This window comes from Panthera onca, chromosome D2 (genome assembly GCF_046562875.1).
Source record: "Panthera onca isolate mPanOnc1 chromosome D2, mPanOnc1 haplotype 2, whole genome shotgun sequence".
NCBI classification, from domain to species: Eukaryota; Metazoa; Chordata; class Mammalia; order Carnivora; family Felidae; genus Panthera; species Panthera onca.
Genome location: NC_138349.1, coordinates 51,417,897 through 51,442,328, shown reverse-complemented (window position 1 = coordinate 51,442,328; position 24,432 = coordinate 51,417,897). Strand labels below are relative to the sequence as shown.

Genomic DNA, 24,432 nt, shown 5'->3' with positions numbered 1-24,432 from the left:
CGTGGAAATGATGTGGGGAAATTAACTGGAGATATCCAGACCCCAGCCATACAAAGAGTGATTTGTAAGTTAGGGTTGGTTTTTGGCATCTGAACTCTGAGACATGTGATCTACAAACCACCCTTCTAGACACACTGATACAGTCACCCCCTTTATTCCCCTCTGGAGGAATCTTAGGTACAGCGAGGGAAAGGAAGGCATCTGCTCATATATAGTAATTGGGTGAGCTGGGACTGACATATTTTCCAAGTTACTGATAAACAAGTATTTTAAGGAGTGTGTCTTATAAACATTTCTGAGGCTCTTCTTGGCCCTTTCTTCTGGAAAGGAGATAGGATTAGGATTTGGGCCTATATCCAGGGTAGGTAGGTTTTCCTCTCCTCCTACTTAGCCATCACTGTGGGAGATGCCAAGAGGGGTCTTTAATTAATTATCAAGGAGACAAGAGTAAGACACCTAGGACATAGGTGAGCAGACCAAGTCTGTGCAACAGTTATGGAAAGAACATGCAGAGTAGAAGGCTTTGGGAGAGAAGTTCAGCCACATCTGGGAGAGGCTGAAAAGTCTTCTCCAAGAAGGTTGGGTTTGAGCTCCACCTTGAACCATGGGTGAGTTGTACAATAGCAGAGAGCAGGTAGAGGCACTTCAAGTGAAGATAGAATGACCAGACAGGTTACTCAGTCTTCCCACAAATCTTGACAGGTCCTTAGAAGGTGATAGAAATAAAATCTGGAGGTCTGGCTTGAAAGCCAGGTCAAGACAGATCAAAAAAGTTAGCTTTGTCAAAAGCTTCAGGTTCATTCTTACCTAGAGACAACCCCTTGTGATCCCAAGTCATTAATCCACCTGGAGGCCTATCCTGACCTGAGTTCCCTTGCTTTGAAGTGTGCTGTCCTCTGCAGCCTGAGGAAATAATTTGCTGCCTGCTTCAATGAACCATCAGGAGAGCCAGCAGACCTAATGACATGTGAGAATATTAACCTCCTACCACGAAGAGCTGTGAATTTTGAGCGGCAGTCTATAATTCACCCTGGACTCCTGAGCCAGACCTCTCCAGCTTTCTTACTCACTCACTTTCTCACTTATATCCAGAGAGAGAAGGAGAGACCTGCTCATAAAACTTTATATTCTCCAATAGTGTGAGCTTCACTGAGCTGCTTAGTAATGAGTGGCTTTCCTTTTGCAGTCATGGAGAAATGTATACCCTCAGAGGTGGGGTGGGGGCTATTTTTAATGTTGCATTTTGCATAGAATTCTTTCTCCTAACCCTGGAAATGCATGATATCATGGAAGGTGACCATTAAAGTGCTTGGATAACCAAACTTCTTTGTAATTCTATACTTGGTCTTAAAAATCAAAGCCAAAAATGGTAGTTAGGGCTCTAATCTTAGGACATTTTAGATATTAGATGGGACCTTAAAGATCTTTTATGGTCGCTTGAAGGCAGAAGGAGCATTTAAACCTCATTGTGTTATAACTGTGTTTTTGCCCTTGTTTCATGAGATCGTGGGCCCCTTGAGGACAGGATAATATCTTCACTGTATTTGCACTCCCGGGCTTATCAGAGTGTCTGAGCCATACAAGATCTCAAATAAATGTCAGCGCAAAGATGGAGCAGATTGTCTGCTCCAACTCCCAGTTTTGCACATGGAAAACACACAGACACATGCAGACACACACACAGACACACAAACAGACAGACAGACAGACAGACAGACACACACACACACACACACACACACACACTAAAGTCCATAGGGCAGTTCATTAGTGGGCATAGCTAGAGTTCTCCTAGGGATGAGTGAGCCTCTTTTCTCCTGTCTGCCTCTGGTTAGATGACTACCACTCTTGGCCCTGGATTGCCACTGTGGTGTTTTCATTAAGAGAAGTGTTGTTCTGATGGAGACTGTCTAGTAAACTCAGTTAAGCCAAGCACAAATGTAGGGCCAGGGGACCCAAATCATGGAATACATATGGAAATGGGAGATTAGTTGCCTCTGGGTTAGAAGGTACCTAAGACATTCAGGCATGGCCCCTTGGATGACAGCATATATCAAAGTAGGAGTTCTTGGACCGGAAGAGTATTTCTCACTTAGCTAGAAAATCTTAGCCCATCAGATTCCACACAGGTGGGAGCAGACTTGTTTCATTCACACTAGGGGGTGCTCAGTAAACATTCCCTGAGGGAGAATAATCCATTCTGTAGTTTTTATGGTACTTTTCTGTTTAGCCAGGCCATTTAATTTCCATATTTCAAGTGTCTCTGCACAATACTGGGCACATACAGGTTTTCTTATGATTTACAAATGTAACGAAATCAAACCTGTCTTCCTCTGCTGACTTGACTAGCACAATGAATGGAAAAACCAGTGGTTAGTATCCACTCTGGATATATGTAACTCTCAGTCTTCCTGGTCTTTCCAAATTGTTACCCTCTTCCTTCTGCCATTTTCTTCTTTTTAAAATTAATTTTATTAAAACCAATCAAATTAAAACTGCTTCTGTCCAGGACATCTCAAGGTCCATTCATTATAGCTTCTTATCTTGGCAGACAATCGGCACAGAAAGGCAGCTTGGCTATTATGCACATACAAAGCCCATCACTTCCCTACCAATGGTCAATTCATCAAACATTTATCTTTTGCCCTCTGAGCACTGTGTCACTTAGCCTGTCACTCCCTAGTCTAGGATGCTAGGAAAGATGAAAAAACGCAGGGGGGAGAGCGGGAGTTTTCTTCTCCCCCAACTTTCCCCTCTCAGATTATTTTGTTAATCAGCTTTCATACTTGAGACTTGAAACTCTCCCTTACCCTGCTACCCTCCAACCTCTATCTTTTTGGCCATATGAAGATTACTACATGTATGCTCAACTTTTTACTGAGTGATGGAATGTCTAAGGCAAAGATTAAACTTTAGCTTGGTTTGGGAGTTTTCTATTGTAACCCACTTTAGAGCAGAGAATGTTAGAAAATGAACAGACATCTAAAATAATTGAGTCTGGCCTCCCCAGTTTACAAAAGAGTTAAGTGAGGCCCAGAACAGGACAAAGGTTTTGACTGATGCACTGCAGGAAGGTAGTCACCAAGGCAGGATAAGAATCAGGGTCCCTGGTCATCTTCAGATAGAGGTTCTCGCAAGCTGGCATTTCCTTATTTGTCCGACAATTCTGAATACATTTTAGTATGTCTTTTGGTGCATTAGCTACTTGCTTGCTTACCTGAGGTAACTAATTAGTTCTTTTGAGAATAAAATGCACACTTTTTTTTTTTTCAAAAACGATCTTTCAAATATCAACAATCCTTATGTCTACCTAGGCTTGTTTTTAGATACCTTATCTCATGTCCTGCCTCTTCCAATATCTGCAAAGTGTATAGGTCTGGGATTTTTCCTCCACCATAATGGATGAGAAAATGATAGCCAGAAACTGAAAACAGAGATCGTGCACCCAAATTTAGTGGTGTTACTTTGTGTGCCCAATTGCCACATTTGTGTTTGGCTTCACTGAGTTGACAAGATAGTCTCCATTCAAATACCATCTTCCTTGTGAAAATACCACCATGACATTCTACCCCCAAGAGCAGCAGTCAAGTAACTAAAGAGACAGATGGGGATGAAAGAACCTGCATTTAGTCCTGGTAAAAATCTCTTGTTTCTCATGCTGCACATCTGCAAGCATTTGATCTGTCTTCTTTGTCCCTAACACTGTTAACTTCTGTGAGGTGTAGGTCCTCGGGTCCCAGAATATGCCTTTATATGAAATGGAGTACAATCCTAACAAAGTCATTCTTTGTAAGATTTTTCAAAGCACGGAACTAGGGCTCTTTTGAAAGAAGGAAAATGGCTCTAATAGTAAGCCACTTTTGGAGGTCACCATATCACCCAAGGCCTTCTTTCCTTCAGGAGATATAAAGGTATCTTGTAGTCTGGGACAGAAAACATGTTTTCACCTTTTTCAGCCAACTGGGACCTCACAGAATCAGTAGTTGACATATTTTTGCTGGTGTTCCTGGCCTGATTCCATTCCAGGGGGCCCTACCCATGGGGAAGCTAGTCTTTGGGCAGGTATTTGATTAGGGCCCCTTTGGGTCCCCAGGGCCTTGAGGCACAGCCATGTAAATGTCTCCTTTTCTGGTTGGTTTGCAATGAGTAGACACCATCTGTTGAATTAAATTCCCTTTATGGAGGGTGGTGAAAGGCTTGTGTGGAAGAGACACTGTTATCTTTCAAGCAAACAGTTCATGAGGTTGAAGAGCTGTGTTCTTGGCCCAACATATGTTTGCCCAATGGCTGTGGGAGCCTCCCCCACCAGGCGCTGAATTCCGCCCCGTGGCGACACACACACATACCGCGGCTGCAACACACCATGTCCACTCCCTTACATCTCCCTAGTAAAGAAAACCTCCATTTATAGAACCCGCCAAACAAACTCACTCTTTAGACTCTTAAAAACAAACAAGATCCTGAGGCCACAGGCTCCATGCGTGCATGTGTGGTTTTATAAAAGCTCAAGCCGTGAACCAAAATAATTTCAGAGACACAGTCAAAGCCCAGACCAAGCCCTATCACCAGGGTGGGAGAAATGCAGGAAAGATTCACTGAGAGGCATGGAGGACGGCCAGATGGGCAAAGGGATGGGAATAAGACATGGAGGCATCTAGCTCGTTCATAAGGAGTACCTGGTTCTCACCTTTGTCCTCAGGGAACCACTTGCTATAATAACTTCAGGACAAACATAGGAGGAGTGGGTGGAAAACAGTGACCGCTGCAGCCCTCACTTTTTTCCTCTCAATGTCTAGAGCCCATTTTGCCCACACTGCTTAATAATGTGCTGTCCGTTATGGTCTCTCCATTTCAAGTCCAACTTCTTTCTCTGTTCCCATAGATGGTAGGCCCAGGGGGAGCAGGTGCCATGACTTGTACATCTTTTATATCCCCAGATGTATGTGCATCTTGAGAGCCTGCCATGCTGGAAGAGGATAACACATGTATGATTTCTTGTGCCAAGTAAGCTTTTTGGAATGGCAATTACTTGCATGCCGGGATTAGTTACCTCTTCTTCTTATGTTCCTTTGCAACCAAATTTGGCATAAAGTGTAAGAGGGTGCTCACAGAATTAGAATTCATTCCGATTGAAATTTAGCTCAAGCCCACTTCCTCTTTGAAAACTTCCCTAACCCTCCCCCTCCTCAGAGTATTGTTTATCATCCCAGTCTAACCCATTACCCTGCCTTATCTGGTAACTCCTACCCTGCTTACATCTACTGCTTAAAGTAGGGGAGCACGCCACAGTCCTTTTTATCACCCCAGAGACTAGCAAAATCCTAGGCACAGAATTGGCACTCAGTACCTTTTTGTAAGTGAATGAAATGAATGAATGAATGAGTGAGCTATAGAGAGGTACATGCCAAGGTGACTAGCTCCACCTAAAGTATACTTTACCTCATGAAGGCCACATTAAACAAATATAAGAATTAGTTCTTCAGGGGATTGTCCTAGGAGGGTCAGGAGGGGATGTAGATCAAAAGGCAAAAGAATTTGAAGACCTCAATCTGATTGTGAGGACATATAATGAATGGATTAGAAAGCTATACACAATGTTTGGATAAAGGTTGTGGCAGTAGTGAATTTCCATTTCTAGATCTCAACTAGAAGTTATTTACAGGTTATTTAGCATAGTTCAGTTGAAGGACCATTGCACTCTATGTCCAAAGGTTCTAAGCAGGGCTTTGTTACTATGTGTGGTTTTAGGTAAGCCACTTGGCTCTCTGATTATCAGTCACCTTCTGTGAAGTTGAGGATTGAACAGCTTACAATTCTTCTGGGACTCAAAGTCTATGAGTCTATGAAGAAGACCACAACAGGTCAAATAGAACTGTGGCTTGGAAATCTAGTTCACAGGGCATAAGAGGCCAGTGTGTTAACAGGTGCCTTTTTTAAAAAAAATTGTTTTAAATGTTTGTTTATTTTTGAGAGAGACAGAGACAGAATGCAGGTGGATTAGAGGCAGAGAGAGAGAGGGAGACACAGAATCCGAAGCAGGCTCCAGGCTCTGAGCTGTTAGCACAGAACCCAATATGGGGCTCAAACTCACCAGTTGTGAGATCATGACCTGAGCTGAAGTCGGACGCTCAACCAACTGAGCCATCCAGGCGTCCCAACATGTGCCTTTTTAATTATGGGGATATCCCCATAGTTAGGGAAGCATTGAAGAAGCTTTGCACAGTCCCAGCTAGAGGATCAGAAGAAGGCACACAGTTTAGTGTGATGGAGAATGACGGAGCTAGAACTCTCTGCTGTCCTCTTTCCACCAGGCTGTCTGGCAGGGAAGGAACAGCTCTTGGGAGCCCTTATAAACTGCAGTTACAAAGGAAGGAACTGCAGTTAGATAGGCACAGTATCTGGGTAGAATATTAGAGTCATCAAATCTAATATTCTATGAAGAAATTTCCTCTAAACATTCTCTGTGACTCTAACCTCTGATCATGTACAGATAGTGACTCAGAAGGTAGCTCATTCCTTTGGTGAACAGCCCTCTTTTTAAGCTTTAAAAAATTGACTTGAGAACTTTCCTTCCAACTTCTATTATTTTGTCCTATTTGTTTTTGGTTCTGCCTTCTGGAATGCCAGAGACATAGTACTTTGAAACAACTAAGCCTCCTGTGTTCCTGGTTAAATAATTTTGACCGTCTCCATCACTGTTTCTTACACCCTTCACCAGCTTGTTGGTCTCATTGTATGATATTTCTAAATGCTGATGCTGCTTTGAGTCTGGCACTCAGACCTGAAACAAAGCTCCAGGTAGAGTTACTTAGGGGCCAGTAGAGTAGGATCAGATTCCCTTCTGGGGAGGCAGCCCCACTCTGCTGATTCATACTAAACCTTTATACACACTGCTCTTTATGCAAGGTTCCTGCATCTTATGTTTGGAGAATCATTTTATTTAAAAGTAATAGTTACTAAAGTCTTTTCTGATTATATGATACTTACTCATGATATAAAACCTAGTAACTAGTGAAAACTATAAAAGAAAAGAAAAAAAAAACACCCTACAAATAACCACTGCTCACAGATTAGTAGTATATATCTGGATCCCTCTATCAGTATGTAGGTACGTAAATACCTGTATGCTTTGAAGTGTCAGTATATACATACAGAATTGTCATAATGTCCCTATGTACATTAACAGTAGTTTATAAACTAGGAACAACTAACAGACTACTTTATGGCTCTTAACCATCTACATGGAAAACATGGTACACATTAAAATTTGTGTAGGGTGGGGCGCCTGGGTGGCTCGGTCGGTTAAGCGTCCGACTTCGGCTCAGGTCATGATCTCACGGTCTGTGAGTTCGAGCCCCGCGTCGGGCTCTGTGCTGACAGCTCAGAGCCTGGATCCTGTTTCAGATTCTGTGTCTCCCTCTCTCTCTGCCCCTCCCCTGTTCATGCTCTGTCTCTCTCTGTCTCAAAAATAAATGTTAAAAAAAAATTTTTTTAAATAAAAAAAAAAATAAAATTTGTGTAGGGAATGGAGGGGAGAAATAGATGATTTAATTTCCATGCACGAGATTGTAATGTGTGTGCTGTATGTATTATAACTTCATTTTAGGTACTTAAAAGGATAGCATGACATTTTATTGAATCAGTAGATATATGTATACAATATCATTTTTAATTACCTCATGGCATTTCATTATACAGATACATCGAGCTTTCTGTAATCATTTATCATTGGGCATTTAGGTATGTTTACATTGTTACTATAAATAATACTGTAGGGAACATACTTAAATCATGCACATTTATTTGATATTTATTTAATACAGTGTTAGAATTATTGGATATGAGGTGATCATTTTTAAGACTTTTAATATAAATTGCCATCCAGAAAGGTTATAGCAGCTTCACTCTCCCATCAGTGTTGTGTTGGTCTGTTACTTTGAACTTTTGACAAGACTGTGTTAAGATTTAGGGAAACAATGGATTTGTTAGTTAAGTGAAAATATCTTGTTTAATGTGAATATTTTAGATTCCCAGTGAAGTTGAAATTTCACTCTACCTTTCTAGTATTGACCATATATATTCCTTGTGTATTTTCTTTCCATGTATTTTGTTTTTCTCTTAGGGCTTTCAGATTTCCCTTAATGATTTTCAAAAGCTCTTTTAATATTAAGGATTTTAAACCTTAGATTGTTAGATTGGAAGTATTTTCCCCAATTTACATTTGCCTTTTATTTTTTTTTCTCCAAATAGGTATTTTTGGATAGTTGGACTTTAAATTTTTTTAATTTTTATTTTTGAGAGAGAGCATGCACAACTGGAGGAGGGGGGCAGAGGGAGAGAGAGAGAATCTCAAGCAGACTCCATGCGGAGCCTGACCCTGGGCTCGGTCCCACGACCCTGCGATAGTGACCTGAGCCAAAATCAAGAGTTGGACGCTCAACTGACTGAGACACCCAGACGCCCCTTGGGTAGTTGGACTTGAAATCTATATTCAGGTCTTCACATTAGATAATATGAAGTTTCATCTTGTTGGGCTGAAACAATGTGTTGATTCCAACACGATCATTTTGGATCCTACTGTATGCTCCTGGATATCTTTCTTGGGTCTTGCACTCCATGAATGTGATAAACATATGCTGAACCAAGTCATTGGCCAAAAACAGGACCAAAGTCCCCGGACCCTTCCTTCATTGCAAGCTGGGCCATTAATTAGTGTTCTTCAGTTATATTTTTAACCAGTTATGACTCTGTCTAAAGTTGTCATTTTCTAGCATAGTTTTTGCTCTCCTGACATAGGGATATGTCAAAGCCTTTTTGAAATCTGGTACAATATACCTTTATTCCTAGTTAACTGTCCACGTTAATAGCTGGTCTCACAGAACTTGTCCTTAATGTACAGAAACTGCCTGTTTGAGACTCAATGCCATATATGTATCTTGTTTCATACTACAGAGGATCTGAACTAGCTTATTAGAATTAATTAAAAAAATGTATAGATAAAATATGAAGGCTATATAAATTACAATTCTCAACTACAAAGTTAGAAAGCGGATATAGAGACCCCACGGGATTACCTTTTTACATCTGAGTCACCATTTCACTCTCAGCTTCCTAGTAGTAAAAGTAAAAAGGGTATCATGACCAGAAACCTGGTTTATTTTGTCCTAGGGCAAACAAATACCAGTTTCTCAGAGGTATAATCTGACTAGAATTTCATAAGTATATGAATTTATTAATCCAAAGTGTGAAGAATCTTCCCTTTTCAAATAAGTGTGGTTGTATTACCCACTTCTGTGTTTCCAGCTCTTTACACATTTCCAATAATTCTTTAGGGATCCTATATAACAGTTTTATTAGTATTTTAGGTATGGTACATGATGGCTTCACACGTAATCCCACTTAGAGTTAACAAACACTTTGTCAGCTGCCTTAGATTTTCGACTGGTCTTGGATTCAGGGCTGTTACACCAGTGTTGAATTTTATTCCATGCAACTCAAGGATCATCTATCCTGACAGGGGACTTAAGGGCTTTGGGGTGACTTTGACAAATTGCATATGATATACTGTCACATGGTTTCCGTATACACTATTGTACATAGCCATGAGCCTGTTCCACCTTTGTCTGTTTTTTTTAGAGACTTTCATCCCCTATTGGTATACTTATATTACTCGTATATATATATATCCCTGGCTATGTGACCTGACAGAAAAATATACAGAAAATATTTAGACCCAGCTGTACATATAACATAGTACTATCTCTTCTAACATACTGTAGTATATGCTGAATAGTGTGCTATGCCATCTCCCGTACTGTTCTGTAGTATATATTGTATAGTGTATATACTATGCTATCTCTAGTGGTATTCCGTGGTATACACCGTATAGTGTACGTACCGCGCCATCTCTGGGAGTGTTCTGTGGCATATGCTGTATAGTGTATATACTACACTATCTCTAGTAATATACTGTGGATACATATAACCATTTACATGGGCTATAAAAAGAATTTTGTGACAGAGAGAAAGAGTATCTCTTATGTGATTGGATTAATGGCCTTTCAGAAGTGCTGCCACTGGGCCATTTTCTGGGCTGTGAGCTGCCATATCACTGTTGTCCCATTCTTTTCTTTCTTCCTTCATCCCCTCTATATAGCTCTGTGCTGCCTGCCCTTTTCTTCTAGCTGTGGTCATGGCCTCTCTTGTCAGTTTGCAGACCTTTCCCAAGGACCTGCTGTGTGCCAGGCCCTGTGCTTGGCCTGGTGGGGCAAATAAAAAAGGTGCAAGTTGCTGTTCCTGCTCTCAAGGGTGATATTTAAATTATTAAACAACTACACTGATCAATCAGAAACATCCTATCTAGAGCAGGGTCCCTAGAGGCTCCGTGCTGTGGGGGCATTAACCACTTAGTTGCTGGACTGTGAAAGGTCTGGGGGGCTCCGAAGAGTGGCCAGGGTAGCAGGAGGGGGTACTCAGTGTATTCAGAGCTGCAGTTATTCCCAAGTGGTAAGGAAGGATTTAAATAGCCTAATAACTGGTTCTGGTGTATGGGTGCAAACTCATTGTATGTCACTTCTGCCCGTTCGTAGACGCTGGCCTCAGGGTAAATAGGAGGAGGCATCTGGCCTCTGAAGGAATGGGTGTGGACATTGCCCTCCCAGCCTCTGGCCGGTTGCCCTGAGGCCTGCTCTTTGCCTTGCCCTTGGGATTTTACTGTCAGCTTTTCTCGGAGTGGCTCACAAGCTCAGGGTCAAGCTGTAGTCAGTTGACAAAGGGGTATTGAACCCTTACTGTGCATTTGACAACTCTCCAGGTATTATGGAGGTTACGTTGAGATCCCTTTTTTGTTGGGGGCTGGGCAGACGAAAGTCATCCACAAAGACCATTACAGAGCAGGCAGCAGCGGAACCTTGCAGGTCTACAGGAATAGCCGCTGTGGTGAACGTAAGACAAATGGGGTAGCTTCTCTAGAATTTTCATAAACTCCCATTTTCTCAGTTATAACTATCTATCTATCTAGATATGTCTACCTCTATATATAGATATATAGAGAGAGATATCTGGATAGATATATTGGAGTAGGTAAAGATTTTAGTTCCGATCTTATTTTCTTAATTAGTTTGAGAACATTCCAACCTTTGGTTCTGGGTTTGAGGCCAGCTGTGGTTCCACAGAGAGAGATATTTCTTCTTAGGGTCTGTGGTTAATTGTGTCCCCCATCCCTGCCTGAGTCATGCTGGGGAGGAGCATCACCCCTTTTATAGGCTGAGAATGGAGGAAAGAGGGCTCTAATGATTACCACTGCTTACACCCCAGGAATAAGGTTGGCATTTCTTGAATGGAGGGTTCTGGAGGTGTCCTCTGGTGATTTTTCTGGCTGGATTTTTGCTGGGTAAGAGGCAGGAGGGATTAGTAGGTCATATGCCCCAAACCTACCAGCTCTGCTGTGGTCCTGGCCCTTTTCCTTCCCCTTTCTGACGAGTGGCTAACTTGGGAATAGAATGAAGGCCACTGAGTAGAAGCCCACCCAGAAGCAGAAGGTATTGGGGTTCAAGCGACCACCCCTTTGTGGGGCCTGCTGCCCTGCCTGAGGCCCCTCCTTAGCGGCTCACAACCACTGGCTTAGCTTGGAAAGGGCTGGGGCCGCCTGGTTAGTGCCACTGTTTTTATAAGCTAATGAGGGCAGAGTGTGAGCCACGGGCAATGATGCTGGGATATTAACTGTGACAGGAAGCTTGATCATAATTATCTTAACGAGGATAGGGTTAATTACAGTGGAAACTTAAAAGTTCTCTCTGTTTGAATCCGCTAGAGCTGAATGCGTTGTGATGTTTTGTCATTTTGATATGACTTTGGAAAAGGCACAGGGACTCTCCCAGCAGCTGCAGTGGCTCCTGGGGGAGCCCAGCCAGAGCCCTGTGAATGAGGTAACAGAGATGGTACCTGTGGGTGAGATAATGGGCAGCTTTCCTGCTGGTGAAGTGCTTCGGAGTTGCTGATTAGGTTTTCAGAGCAAACCACCTGCCATAGGTCAGACCGCACACCCTGTCTCCCTGTCTTGCCCTTGGCATCTCTTCCCTGGGCTGGGAAGACCTCTCTCCAGCTGCCTGTGCCCAGGTAGTGGGTGAAGCCTTGCTCTCCCACCCCAGCCCCTGACCTTGGCACACATGTCTGCGTTGCCTTCACAGCCCACTCCTCAAACATCTGCAGATTGCAGACCAAGCCGGCAAGTAACTGTGGAGTGACAGGCGTCCCCTCCACCAGGGCCCTTGGGTGTGGGGTGCATTTTGCTGTGCACACACAAGATTATGGCAGAGGAATTGCAATCTCATCATCTTTTCCTTGTAGCTACTGTAGCTGTCCCATTAAACAGCACAGATCTGAGTGGATCCTTAAAGCCTTTTTTGCCTTGTCATTTTACTTAACAGCACACACCTCTTTGCAGGCATCTTGTATCTAGGGGTATGAACTCAAAGATGGATGAAAATAATAATAAAAAAAAAGATGGATGCAAATAATTTTTCCCCTCCTCCTTCCATGAAAACAGCAGCAGCAATAACAGAAAAAGTCCAATTTTTAAAAGCAAAAAATAAAGCCATCTTCCAGGTGTGTGTTTATTGGCTTCTGCATGCCAACCAAGCCCCAGAAATCCTGTCTTCTCCAGTTTTACCCTTCACTACTCTGTCTCCTCAGCTCTGAATTTAGCTGATTAAATCACCAAGTGCACACTACACTGATGACATGAAGACAGGGATTTATTAATTAGCAACCTCCCCTCCCCCGCCATGTAACACGGTTCCCTTTTAGCTGAGCAGCTAATAACATTAATGGCAAAAATAATCTTACAACCAGACAGGTAATGGGATTTGAACCTGAACGTCCCCTACTCTTCTGTGAAGTTTGACTCAGAACTGAGCTCTGCCCCAGAGCCCGCCCCAGAGAAAGGCAGCTCTGTGGGCACTCCCTCTGGTGTTCTTAGCTTTGTCCCTCTGTGTGCTGTGTCATTTTGTTGTATGCCTCCCTGGAAACACTCTTGGAAGGGAGCTTTCTTTTGCTTGCCAGTTGCCAACCATTTGCTGATTCTCATGATAAGAGTATTATATTTGCATAACATAACTCAGGAACAATGTGTATTTGGATGCTGCCTTTGACCATAGCCCAACTGAGGTTTGTGCACAAAGGACTTATTAGCCATCCATAAGGCACCCTGAAGGGAGGTGGCCTCAATGCCCCTCGCCCCTGTGGTAAACAGGGCTTCCTCCTGAAAAGCACTTTTCCATCATCACTCATTAACCCCCACGGAGGGAAGGGACTTCAGGAAAGGTGGAAGTTTCCCTGCAGAAGCCAGACTTGCTGCACACCTTTGCACATTTGCTCATCTGCCCACTCCCTGCATCCAGAACACACTCCCCCTCCAAAGCACCCCCTAAGGTCACAGCTACCAGAAAAATCAGTGAATAAAAACAAGAAAGAAAAGAAAGGAACCAGCATTTGCTAGTGACATGTTTGTTCATCTTCTTTGGCTTATATTCATAAGTTCCTCTGGGCTGGAAACAGCACAGAACAAGGGAGTGCAGATGGGTTATTGATAATGCCCAAACTCACACTTGAAGTAAATGGTGGAGCTGAGTCACAACTCTCGTGTGTGTGTGTGTGTGTGTGTGTGTGTGTGTGTGTGTTGGTTTGTCCCCCCCCCACCCCCCCCCCCCCCGAAACATGAGGAAGAAGAGAAAGGAGGAGGAAGAAATGAAGCACAATGACCCCATTGAGCCTTAGCCCAAAATGTAAGTGGTATTGACTTCCTGCTGTGGAGCAGGTAGTGCTGGCTGTAGGAGTGGGGGTGGTCTGGGTGCTGGGCCCTGAGGAATGAGACACACCAAGGTAGCTGTGCGCCCAGTGGGTCTGGGGCTTTAATGACTGACACTGCACATCACACCTCCTGCATATTGACTCCCTGTTTTGGAGCCTTGTTGGCACAGATCCCACAAAGGAGATACAGATGTCTGGAGACAGCTTTGGTGCTAAAGTTCACACTCACGTCAGATGTGCGGGCACTGCACACACAAGCAGGCGTGTCTGTAACGCAAGTGCTATCAGTAAATGAATAAATAGTGTAGACAACATCTCCCTGATTCGTCACATTTTATAGGATAGCCAGGAGATCCCAGGCGAGTCCGCCCTCTGGTCGACGTCGTAGCTCAGCTGTCAGCCTGTGCAAGCTCAGCACAGCTCTTGGGTCTGGCAGGTGAATGAGCTGGGAGTATGTGTGTCTGTGCAAGTCCCTCCACCGGGCGGCTTTCTTTAATTAACGTCTGCGCGCGCGGAGAGTAGCACATGCGCACAACTGCCCCTCACCGCCTCCCCCCCCTCCCCCCCAACACTCGTGAGACCATAACATCAAGAGTTAACTTTCAGCTAACTGTGTAAACAAGGCTATTTTTCCCTTTCTGATACTTCCCCCCCCCCCCCCCCCCCCCCGCCCCCTGAGCCGGGTACTTAATTCTTTCAGATCCTTGATTATTTACTGCCTTGACATCTACATTGCTGCATTCCACACTTCTTTCAAAAATAAAGTGAGAAATCCACTTTCCATAAATTAAAACTGTAACTTCAAGCCGGGAGCACTGAAACAGAAATTCCCCCAACTCCTTCCTTAAACCACCGCCCCTCTCCCTGCCCAACAAAAACAAAAACAAAAAGGAAAAGAAATCATGAAAGAAAAAGAAACAACCCTCTCCGACTGGAGTGATTATGTGCTTCTGAAGATGCCTTGCCTTTGGGAGCAGCCACAGGGACACTGGGCAGACGCAAATTAAGTGATTAGTGTAAAAAAAAAAAATGGGGGGGGGGGATAAAAGTCAAAGGCTGAGAAGGGAGAGCAAGGAAGCCTTCCTTGCCGTTTCCTGGACTGTGCAGAGGAGAACCGCTAAGAAATGATACTTGAAGTTATATTTATTATTGTAAGAGGGGTATGATATTTCTGGGCAGGAATGATGGATGACAACTTAAATTTGTGTCCAGGGAATGAAGGTGAACTGTGACAGAGTTATTTATCTTGGGAATGGAGGTTAGGGTCAGCCGAGGCTGGGTGCCTGAAGGCACAAGACATTGACAAATTTATCCTGCAGGCCGTATCTGAAGCCCTTTGTTTTGGATCCTGGCTACTCACTAAGTGACCCTCATCCTTCATGTTGGCAATGCGTGAAGGATGCGGTGAGTGCCAGCGGCCCCTTCTCCCCCGCCGCCCCCACCCCGGCTCCCGCTACTAATTCTTGTCATTCACTTTGCTGACAGGCACCAAGCCCAAACTATTCCCAGTCCTGAAAGGGAAGGTTAAAATATTTATTTCGGCTCATAATGGCCTCCCTGATTTAGTGCAGGATCATTTTTCCTGTTGCCTTTGTCATTGCAGGTCACTGGAAGGACTGAGCGCGTTCGGGAGCCTGGAGGAACTCATCCTGGACAACAATCTGCTCGGGAACGACCTCGTGTTGCCAGGGTTACCCAGGCTCCATACCTTAACCCTCAACAAGAACCAGATATCCTTGGCTCTGCCCGCTGCCTCCACTCTCTGCCCTGCCCTGCAGTGGTCCCCGCCCGCACACCCCCTCCCCTGTACTCCCCTCCCCCGCCCCACACAAATACCTGCGAAATGTCAAATGAGTTTTATGTGTCAGCTAAATTAAAGTATGTGAAATACAGTCCATGGGCAGACAAAGCGTTCTGTCTTCTGGCACTCGGGACACTTCAGAGTAATTTATTATAGGTCATTCATAAATGAAATGCACCATTATATCTTCCTGTTGCTCCATTTTAGTGTAGAGATCTAAGTTATGGCTGTGAAGAAATCTTTTTAATAGATAAAAATAGAGAAAGAAAATAATGTCACTGCTGCTGAGAAGGCAAAGCCCGGTTCTAGTTGCTTGGGCTTGTGTGGGAGGGCGACCTCTGGTGGGAAGTACGGGGTAGTGCCTCTAAGCGAACTTGGCCTTCACGGAGGTTTCTGGAACGCTCTGGTGCAGGCCTGGGGAACAGTTCTGGCAAAGCAGAGGGGGAAGGGGCAAAGGTGCGAGATATGTGTGAAGCCCAGGGGTAACTCTGCCCTCCGTGGCGTTTGATGTACTAGGGTGATGAGAGAGGTCTAGCAGAGTCTTTCTATTGCATGCTGTCCCCTTAAGTGTTGTCCCCTGCCAGCCTGGGATGAGGCACAGGGGTATTAATGGCTCTGGATTCTATAGGGAGGCTGAGAGTGGAATCGGAAGCTTTCTGCAGTATAAGGCACTTAGCTCCTCTATACAGTTATGGGTCTCCATGCTGCCACAGCACCAGCTGGAAGGCAGGGAGGATTATCAGTTTTGTTAATTCCTGTATCCATCACACCTAGAAAAATGCTTGGCATGGAACTGAGGTTCAGTGAATGTTTGTGGGATGAATGAATGAATGAATGATTATCATCAGCTGTTCTTTATTGAGTGGGTCAGGCACTGTGCTGGTTGCCTTTAAGTATATTATTTTTTATTCTTACCAAACCCTGGGAGATGGATGCAGTTTCTCCATTTACCTGAATGAGGAAGGAGGTCAAGCATGGACCCAAAGCCAGACATTTACCAAAATGCTAGATCCCAGATTCAGTCTTAACTGTGGCTATATCCAAAATTCTTTCCATTCTCTTGTGTTGCTTCAGACTTGAAGTCTAATCACCTTGTTTTGTTAGTGAAACATTTGAGATCTAGAGTAATTCAGTCACTTGTTCATGTTTTCATGGCGAGTTAGAACTAGAAAAGGGATCAGAGCCTTTTCTGTAGAGTATGAAATAAAACCATGTATGCATATGTCCACTTTAAGAATGAGAGGCAAAATCATTTATTAACTGATGTTTATACTTTAAGTCATGAGACAGTATTTTCTTTTTAGGTAAAATATACTAGGATGGTCATTATAAATTGGCACTTTAATAGAAGTGGAAGGCGAGGGCTTACAAATAAATATCAGTCTATATCATAAGGCAATATTGATGGGTTTTTTTCCTCTCCTATCCTTTGGTCAACCAAGTTTCTTAGTCATTGTTTGAAAAATTATTATAGTCCCTGTATCACTGTCTTAGGTGACCACTTGGATGATATTCTTAAATCATTCAAGAACAGAAGGGTTATTAGAATAGAACTGGATGGTAAATTTCCTCCTTTGGGCCCTAGTGCTTATATCCTGTGTCCCATGCCACTGTAGAGTCCTAGCCTTTGAACTTGGGTTCATGAGTCAGCTTAATCATGTTTAGTTGTGTGGCTATGGACAGGTCAGCCTCTGAAAACCTCTGTTTCTCATTTTGTGTGTATGTGTGAGATCACAGCTTTCACTTGCCTATTAGGAGAACTGGTTAAAAAGAAGAAAATATATGAAAGCCTTTTTTGCATGTTGGAATCCAAGTGCCATGATAATGTGAGCAAAACAGGTTTCTGCATGGGTGAAAAACCAGCTACTTCTGCCCTGGGATATTTATTGTGACGTTGGCAATATAAGAAATGGTGCTGTGAGAAGGACTTCCAGAACAGCCCACAGATCAACCCACAAGGACTTTGTCTGGCAGATGCTGTACAAATGCTAATCCCAAACTCAATTCCTCTTCTCCCTCAGCATAACTTCCTGGCCAGTTCTCTGTCGCATTTATTGGTGCATGCTAAGAAATGCAAGCTCATTTCAGCACCAGCCTAAGAAAAACGAGTAAAAGAAGAGCACACAAAACAAGAACATCATTTTGCATAAGCCCAGTCTACAGATGACCTAGTGGGTGATTTTTTTTTATTGACCTCTGATTTATTTAATAATCAATGAAAAGTATTTGTTGGATACTTATGTGTTCAAAATAGGTAGGTTATCGTATTGCTTTCCACTGTACCACTGGCATTTGAGGAGCATTGAGTAAATATTGATGTTAATATTGATGATAGACAGATTACCTGATTAGTGTGATTAGGTTACGCTAAGAAGTAAGATTCATGTTTCATATGAATTTACTAAGAATTATTATTTCCCATTTTAGAGGGTTCATTTTTACAACATGGCACAGAATATGATGAAAATGTGCAGGAATCCACTCTGGATTTTTTTGTTTTTTTTTTTTGTTTTTTGTTTTTTTTGTTTTTTAGATTCTATGTGTAAGAGAGATCATAAGGTATTTGTCTTACTCTGACTTATTTCACTTAGCATAATGCCCTCAGGGTTCATCCATGTTGTGGCAAATGGTAAGATTTTATTCTTTTTAATGGCTAAAATACATAGTTACATATATTATTATATACTGTGATATAATATATAACATATATATATCACAACTTCTTTTATATTCAACTACTGATGGACACTTAAGACTGTTTTCATATCTTGGCTGTTATAGATAATGCTGCACTAAACATGAGTGTATAGATGTCTTTTTGGGTTAGTTTTCATTTTCTTCAGATAAATATCCAGAAATGGAATTGCTGAATCATACAGTGTTTTTATTTTTAATATTTTTTGGGAAGCTGCATACTGTTTTCCTTAGTGGCTACCTCAGTTTACCTTCCCAACCACAGTGCAAAAGGGTTCCTATTTCTCCGTATCCTGCCAACACTTATTATTTCTGGTCTTTTTGATAAAAGCTATTTTAACAGGTGTGAGGTGATATCTCATTTTAATTTGGTTTTGATTTACCTTTCCCTGATGATGAGTGATGTTGAGCATCTTTTCATGTGTCTACTGGCCATCTGTACTTCTTCTTTAGAAAAATGTCTATTCAGTTCCTCTGCCCATTTTTTAATCAGATCTTTTTTTGCTATTGAGTTATATGAGTTCCTCATATATTTTAGATATTCCTTATCAGATATATGATTTGCAGTCATTTCTTCCCATTCACTAGGTTGCATTTTCATTTTTAAATAGTTTCCTCTGCTGTATAGAATGTTTCCCCATTTTTTTCTTTTTCATTCTCCAAATTTTTATTTAAATTCCAGCTAGCTAACATACAGCACAATATTAGTTTCAGGTATAGAATTTAGTGATTCATCAATTACATATAACACCTGGTGTTCGTTGCTACAAATGCCCTTCTTAATCCCCATTACCTGTTTAACCTATCCCCCCTCTATCCCCCATCCACCTCCCTTCTAGTAACCATTAGTTTGTTCTCCATAGTGAAGATTCTGTTTCTTGGTTTGCCTCTCTCTTTTTTTGCCCATATGTTCATTTGTTTTGTTTCTGAAATTCCACGTATGAGTGAAATCATATGGTATTTGTCTTCCTCTGACTGATCTTACTTAGCATAATACATTCTAGTTCCATCCATGTCATTAGAAAAGGCAAGATTTCTTTCTTTTTATGGCTGAGCAATATTCCACTGTATATGTTTCTCATTTTTAAGGTAGTAAATCAGGCTGGAGGATGGTTGTATTCTCAGTGTTGCTGTCACCAGAGATTAGCAGGCCTCTTGGCCCTACAGTACTGAGGGATTTTCTTTGTCTTTGGTTGAGTCCTTTTCCTTTTTAATTCCTCAGCTTCTCCAATCTGTAGCAGTAATGCTGAGGGAGAAATGATAGTGGTATGGGGGGAATTGTTGCAGAAGGGGATGTGTAACTGTAAAGCTGGCCAGTTATATTGCTGTGCTGATGGAGAATACTGTATTAGCACTAGATACGAAAGGTGCTAGTTGGCTGTTTTAGGATGCAGCATGACTTCTTTCTCCTCTGTTCTACTGGTATGATCATGAAGATTAGCTTCATTTCCCCACATACTTGAGCCAGAAGTCACAGAATGAAAGCCAGGTAAAAGCAAGAGTAACACCGTATGGCACCCTTGTAACCTAATACTTCTGACCTACCTTTTCGGCCAACTGACTCTGCTACTTTCTTGTTGAATATACCCCTGACTCTTTAAGAGTTGCTCTGTTCCACATTGCTATTCCTTACTCCATGAAATGCCTTGGATTTGGGCTCTGTCAGTTAGCTTTGCTGCATAATAACCTACCTCGAATGTTAGTGACTAAAACAACAAATACGTTATTTAACATTCTCTGTGTCAGTTGTTTGGGCAGGGCTCAACTGCATGGTTCTCCTGTGGATTTTGGTTTGGTCCATATGCAGCCACCATTATCTGGAGGCCTGACTGGGACTGGATGGTCTGAAATTGCCTCACTTATATGTCTGGAAGTCAGTGCTGGTTGTTGACTGAACGACATGCTTCCAATAGGCTAACACAGGCTGCTCTGCATGGGGCAGCTGTTTCAAGAGCAAAGCCCTAATGTACAAGTACTTTTCAAGCCCTATTTGCATCTCAGATGTTGCTGATCCATGGCCAGAGCAAGTCACGTACCAAATGTAGAGCCAGTGTGATAGGGGACTGTACCAGGTGTGTATACACAGAGGCATGCCTCACTCCTGCAGTGATCCTGCACATGGACCGTGGTGTCTCATCTCCTTAAAAACTGACTTCATATTTGTAATAAACAGAGACCTAGAATCAAGTAATTATTCACCTGCTACAAAGGTATTAGTTCTTTCTTACAAATTGAATCTTATTTTAAGTATATTAGAAAGCTTGCTATTAAATGGGATTCTACCTGAAGTTCTTTTGAGAAGTTTGTTTTGGTTTTAATTTCTGGTGTGCTTGTTTGTCTGTTTGCATACATAGAGTTTTCCATTTTGGTTTTACTCTCAATGAGGTATGTTTGAACAATGCTCTGTTACTGGATCCTGCAAACATGGGTTATGGGCTGCTTTATCCTTTGGCAAGAGGTACTGTCAGATAGTGGTTAAGAACAGGCTCTGAAGTCAGACTTCCTGGGCTTGTACCCTGGCCCTGCCACGTGCTGCATGTTCTTGGACTGGTTATTTAACATATCAATGCTTTGCTTTCCTCTCCAAAATTGGGACAATAATGGTACCCACCCCATAGGTTGTTGTGAGGGTTATTCTAAGTTCTATGTAATGGTCAGTATTATTGCCATTTTTATTAGAGAATTATGTAAACTTATTTGATCTTACTTCAGCTACATTATAACCAAGGTCAGAGCATAGATTTAGAGTGTGTCTTTGACTTTTATAACTTAATTTTACATCCATATCATTCTGTGAGGTGAGTACCATTGGTGAATACTCTCATTTTTTTTTTAAGTTTATTTTTGAGAGATAGCACAAATGGGAAGGACAGAGAGAGAGGGAGAGAGAATCCATAGCAGGCTCCACACTGTCAATGCAGAACTCACAAACCATGCACAAAATTATGACCTGAACTGTAATAGAGTCTGACGCTTAACTGACTGAGCCACCTAGGTGTCCTAGTACTCTCGTTTCTTATGAAAAAACTGAGAGAGTTGAACATTTTTTTTTGTATGAACTTTCTGAAGTCACCTAGATTGTCATTGGTAGTGCTCAGTCTAGAACCCAGGTATGGTGATTTATAACCCCAGACTCTGAAACCCAAAGGAGGTAAAATCAATGCATGAGGAAAGGAACTAAAATACAGGAGGAGTCGGTTGCCTGTGCTTGCCCTGTCCCTCCTGCACCAGACCCTGTACCCAGCTGCAGAGGGAGCTCATGAAAGGGATTTCAGAGCACAAACCCAGCATCTGGCAAATTTTTTCTCAGTCGACCAATGTCTCACGTCTCATCTGTACACTACCTACTTGACCTCCCATCTTTGTTCTGCTGGCCCTTTGTTACACTTCTGTTAAGCTCTCAGCATTGCTGTCTTGTCCTGGTATACTTTAAAGCCTGGACTTCCCAGGTTACCTTTTTATCTCCTGGTTCATAGCTTATCTTACTCCTCTTCCCTTAGTTCATTTAGACTGGGCTGGTAGTCACTGGCCATGGAGTTGACCTTATCTCTCCAACACTCACGTTGTGTATATGTGTGTGTGTATCTCTCTCTCTCTCTCTCTCTCTCTCTCACACACACACACACACACACACACACACACACACACATACACATGCACATACACACACTGTCCTTGGCTCTTCTCCAGTAGGGTTGGATACTTGGTCATGGTCTCAGCCATATCATGTCTGAATACCCAACCCCAAAAGGGAACAATTGAGATGTCTGGAAAATATAGATACTTTGCACAATCAAATGATTCTCCCCCATTCTCCCTTTCAGGGTGGGCAGGGGAAGAGTAATAAGCTGACTTCATTTACATCACACTTTGTTTCTTCATTTAATGTCTCCCTGTTGGCTTCAGCACACGTGTGAAGAGACGGTATGAATTATAGTACCAACAGGAAGGACAAATAGTATGACATGTTGTACAGCTGGGCTGTGGTGAAGAGACGAGTGAACTGAACCAGAAGACCAGACTAGATTTCCCACAGCAATTTACTGTTTTACTCAGGGAAGTCTCTGCACCTTGTCTGAATCTTCAGTTTCTTTAGCTGTAAAATGGGTGATAGATAATTCAGAGTATTGTTGAAAGATCGAAATGGCATAATGTATATATGGGAAATCACTTTATCGCCCAAAGACTTTACAGCTTCTTGATACATTTTAATGATAGAGGAAGTCTCATTGCTTTAAATGAGTAAGCCCAAATTGGAAGAAACTCAGGTACAGAACACAGCTGGATGACAGTACCTGTGGTCTCCCACAAAAGCTTGTAGGACTCCTCATTTTTCAGTATTTTACATTCCTTTCTGTATTAGGAAATTGTGAGTCACTTTATCACCTAGAAATGTTAATTTCTTTGGAACAGGTTTGAATCTAGACTCTGCCATTTACTATGTGACCTTTGACCCCCATTTCCTCAATTGTTTGGATATGATATTGCTGACGTGTGTGTGAATCAAAATGAAAATATGTTGTGCAAAACGTGGAGTTAGCATTCAGAAATCCTGTATTAGGGTAAGCACTGGTTGAAATCCTCCCAGGTCTTATGGGTGTTGCCCTTTGACATGGGCTTGATCACAGAGGGAGGATTCTTTCCCATTTTTACCAGGGAAACAGCTTCAGACCTGTGTAACTGGACATGACACCAGAAGACTCCCCTCCTCCTTCATTCTCCAGACTTTCAAGGCAACATGTTGCTTTGATCTTGGGCCTTCTGCAAAAAGTCTCCCTTGGCAAGCATACCTATGACAGCTGGACTCTGCAATAGCAACTTTGTGTAGACAACCTGAAAAAAACCTAAATGACAAGTATTCTAGAGAAGACTTGAGGAGGGAAGCCAGGTGTGTGCTAGAAGTCAGTTGAAGAGAATTGAAACTGTGCCCTGTAGCTTCACATTTAAAAAGGGGAGAGGGATGTCACCCTTAGGAGAATCCCTGAAAGTATCTACTGCCCTTGGTCTTAGTAAGTCAGAGACACCGGGTTCCCTCTGCTGGTTGCCTTTGGTTAATTTTCTATGTAACTGGACAAAAAAGGAATATGACAGGTTCTATCTCAGAGCTCCCAGCCAGGTAAGACAGGGCTGTGTTTGTCCTTGCTGACCCAGGAGACCAAGAAGCCAATTAAAACTCTTTCTCATCTTCTATCCTCCAGAGGTGTGTCAACAGAATGAAGTTCTAGTCCAGACCATCCACAGAATAGGTGCTAGTATGGATTTGGGGGAGACCCCCTGACTTAGCCCAGATGGTCATTTAGCAGGTACTTGAAAGGCTTAAAAAGACAGGGGGTATCTTCTGCCACACAAAATACCCTAAATGAAGCAGGCTCCATTCTTTGGATTCATTGGTGCATGATGGCTGAAGCTTCTTGAAGCCTGTAGACCTTTTGCTCAAGAAATTCCCATTACCAAGACATTTGAATGAATCCACATCTCCACAACCTCCTGCTCAGGGGGAAGATAGAGATTTTGTTGAGTGTGAAACTTATGTTAATTCCCTCTTAAAGGAAAAGGCTACATAATTATGAATTCAAAATTAGGCTTGAAGATGAATGTCTGTTTTGAATAAAAATATATAAAAGCAAATTAAATTTTTTTCATTTGACAAATGCCACAAACATAAAAATATTCAGAAAAGTAACAGTTTTTTATGTGGGACATACCTACATAAAACATTTTTCCTATTTTTTCTGCAACTTATTTTATAACTTTATTATATAATTATATAAGTTTTACCTTATATGTACTTTAGTGGAGAGAGACAGTGATCTTAACTGATTGCAGTTTAAATAACCTACTTTTGCAATTTTTACAACGTGTGACCATGTGATTCTATTATCCTTGCAAGGGACCTGCGTAAGCAAGAACCCTCACGTACAAGCTTTATTAGCTCTGTGGTAAGTTTACACATGAAGCCTGTTTCCCTGGACTGTGCATGAGAAGCTTCCTGTCACTGCTCACTTAATGTTGGGAAATGACTGGGATTTCAGTTCAGCTCAGTTGCCCAATATTTCCTCAACTTAAAAACCTTTCCCAGTTTGAGTTCCATTCCTTCACATTCCTACCTTCATACAGTAGATGAAAAA

General features: G+C 42.3%; 1 protein-coding gene across 1 annotated transcript in view; it reads left to right on the top strand.

The window, feature by feature from the left end:
• Nucleotides 1–24,432, top strand: part of LRMDA (leucine rich melanocyte differentiation associated) — a 1,023,158-nt gene that overhangs the window by 555,869 nt on the left and 442,857 nt on the right. The window contains exon 3 of the mRNA XM_081790523.1: nucleotides 15,413–15,541. Within this exon, the coding sequence (XP_081646649.1) occupies nucleotides 15,413–15,541 (129 nt within the window). The remainder of the gene's footprint in view (nucleotides 1–15,412; nucleotides 15,542–24,432) is intronic.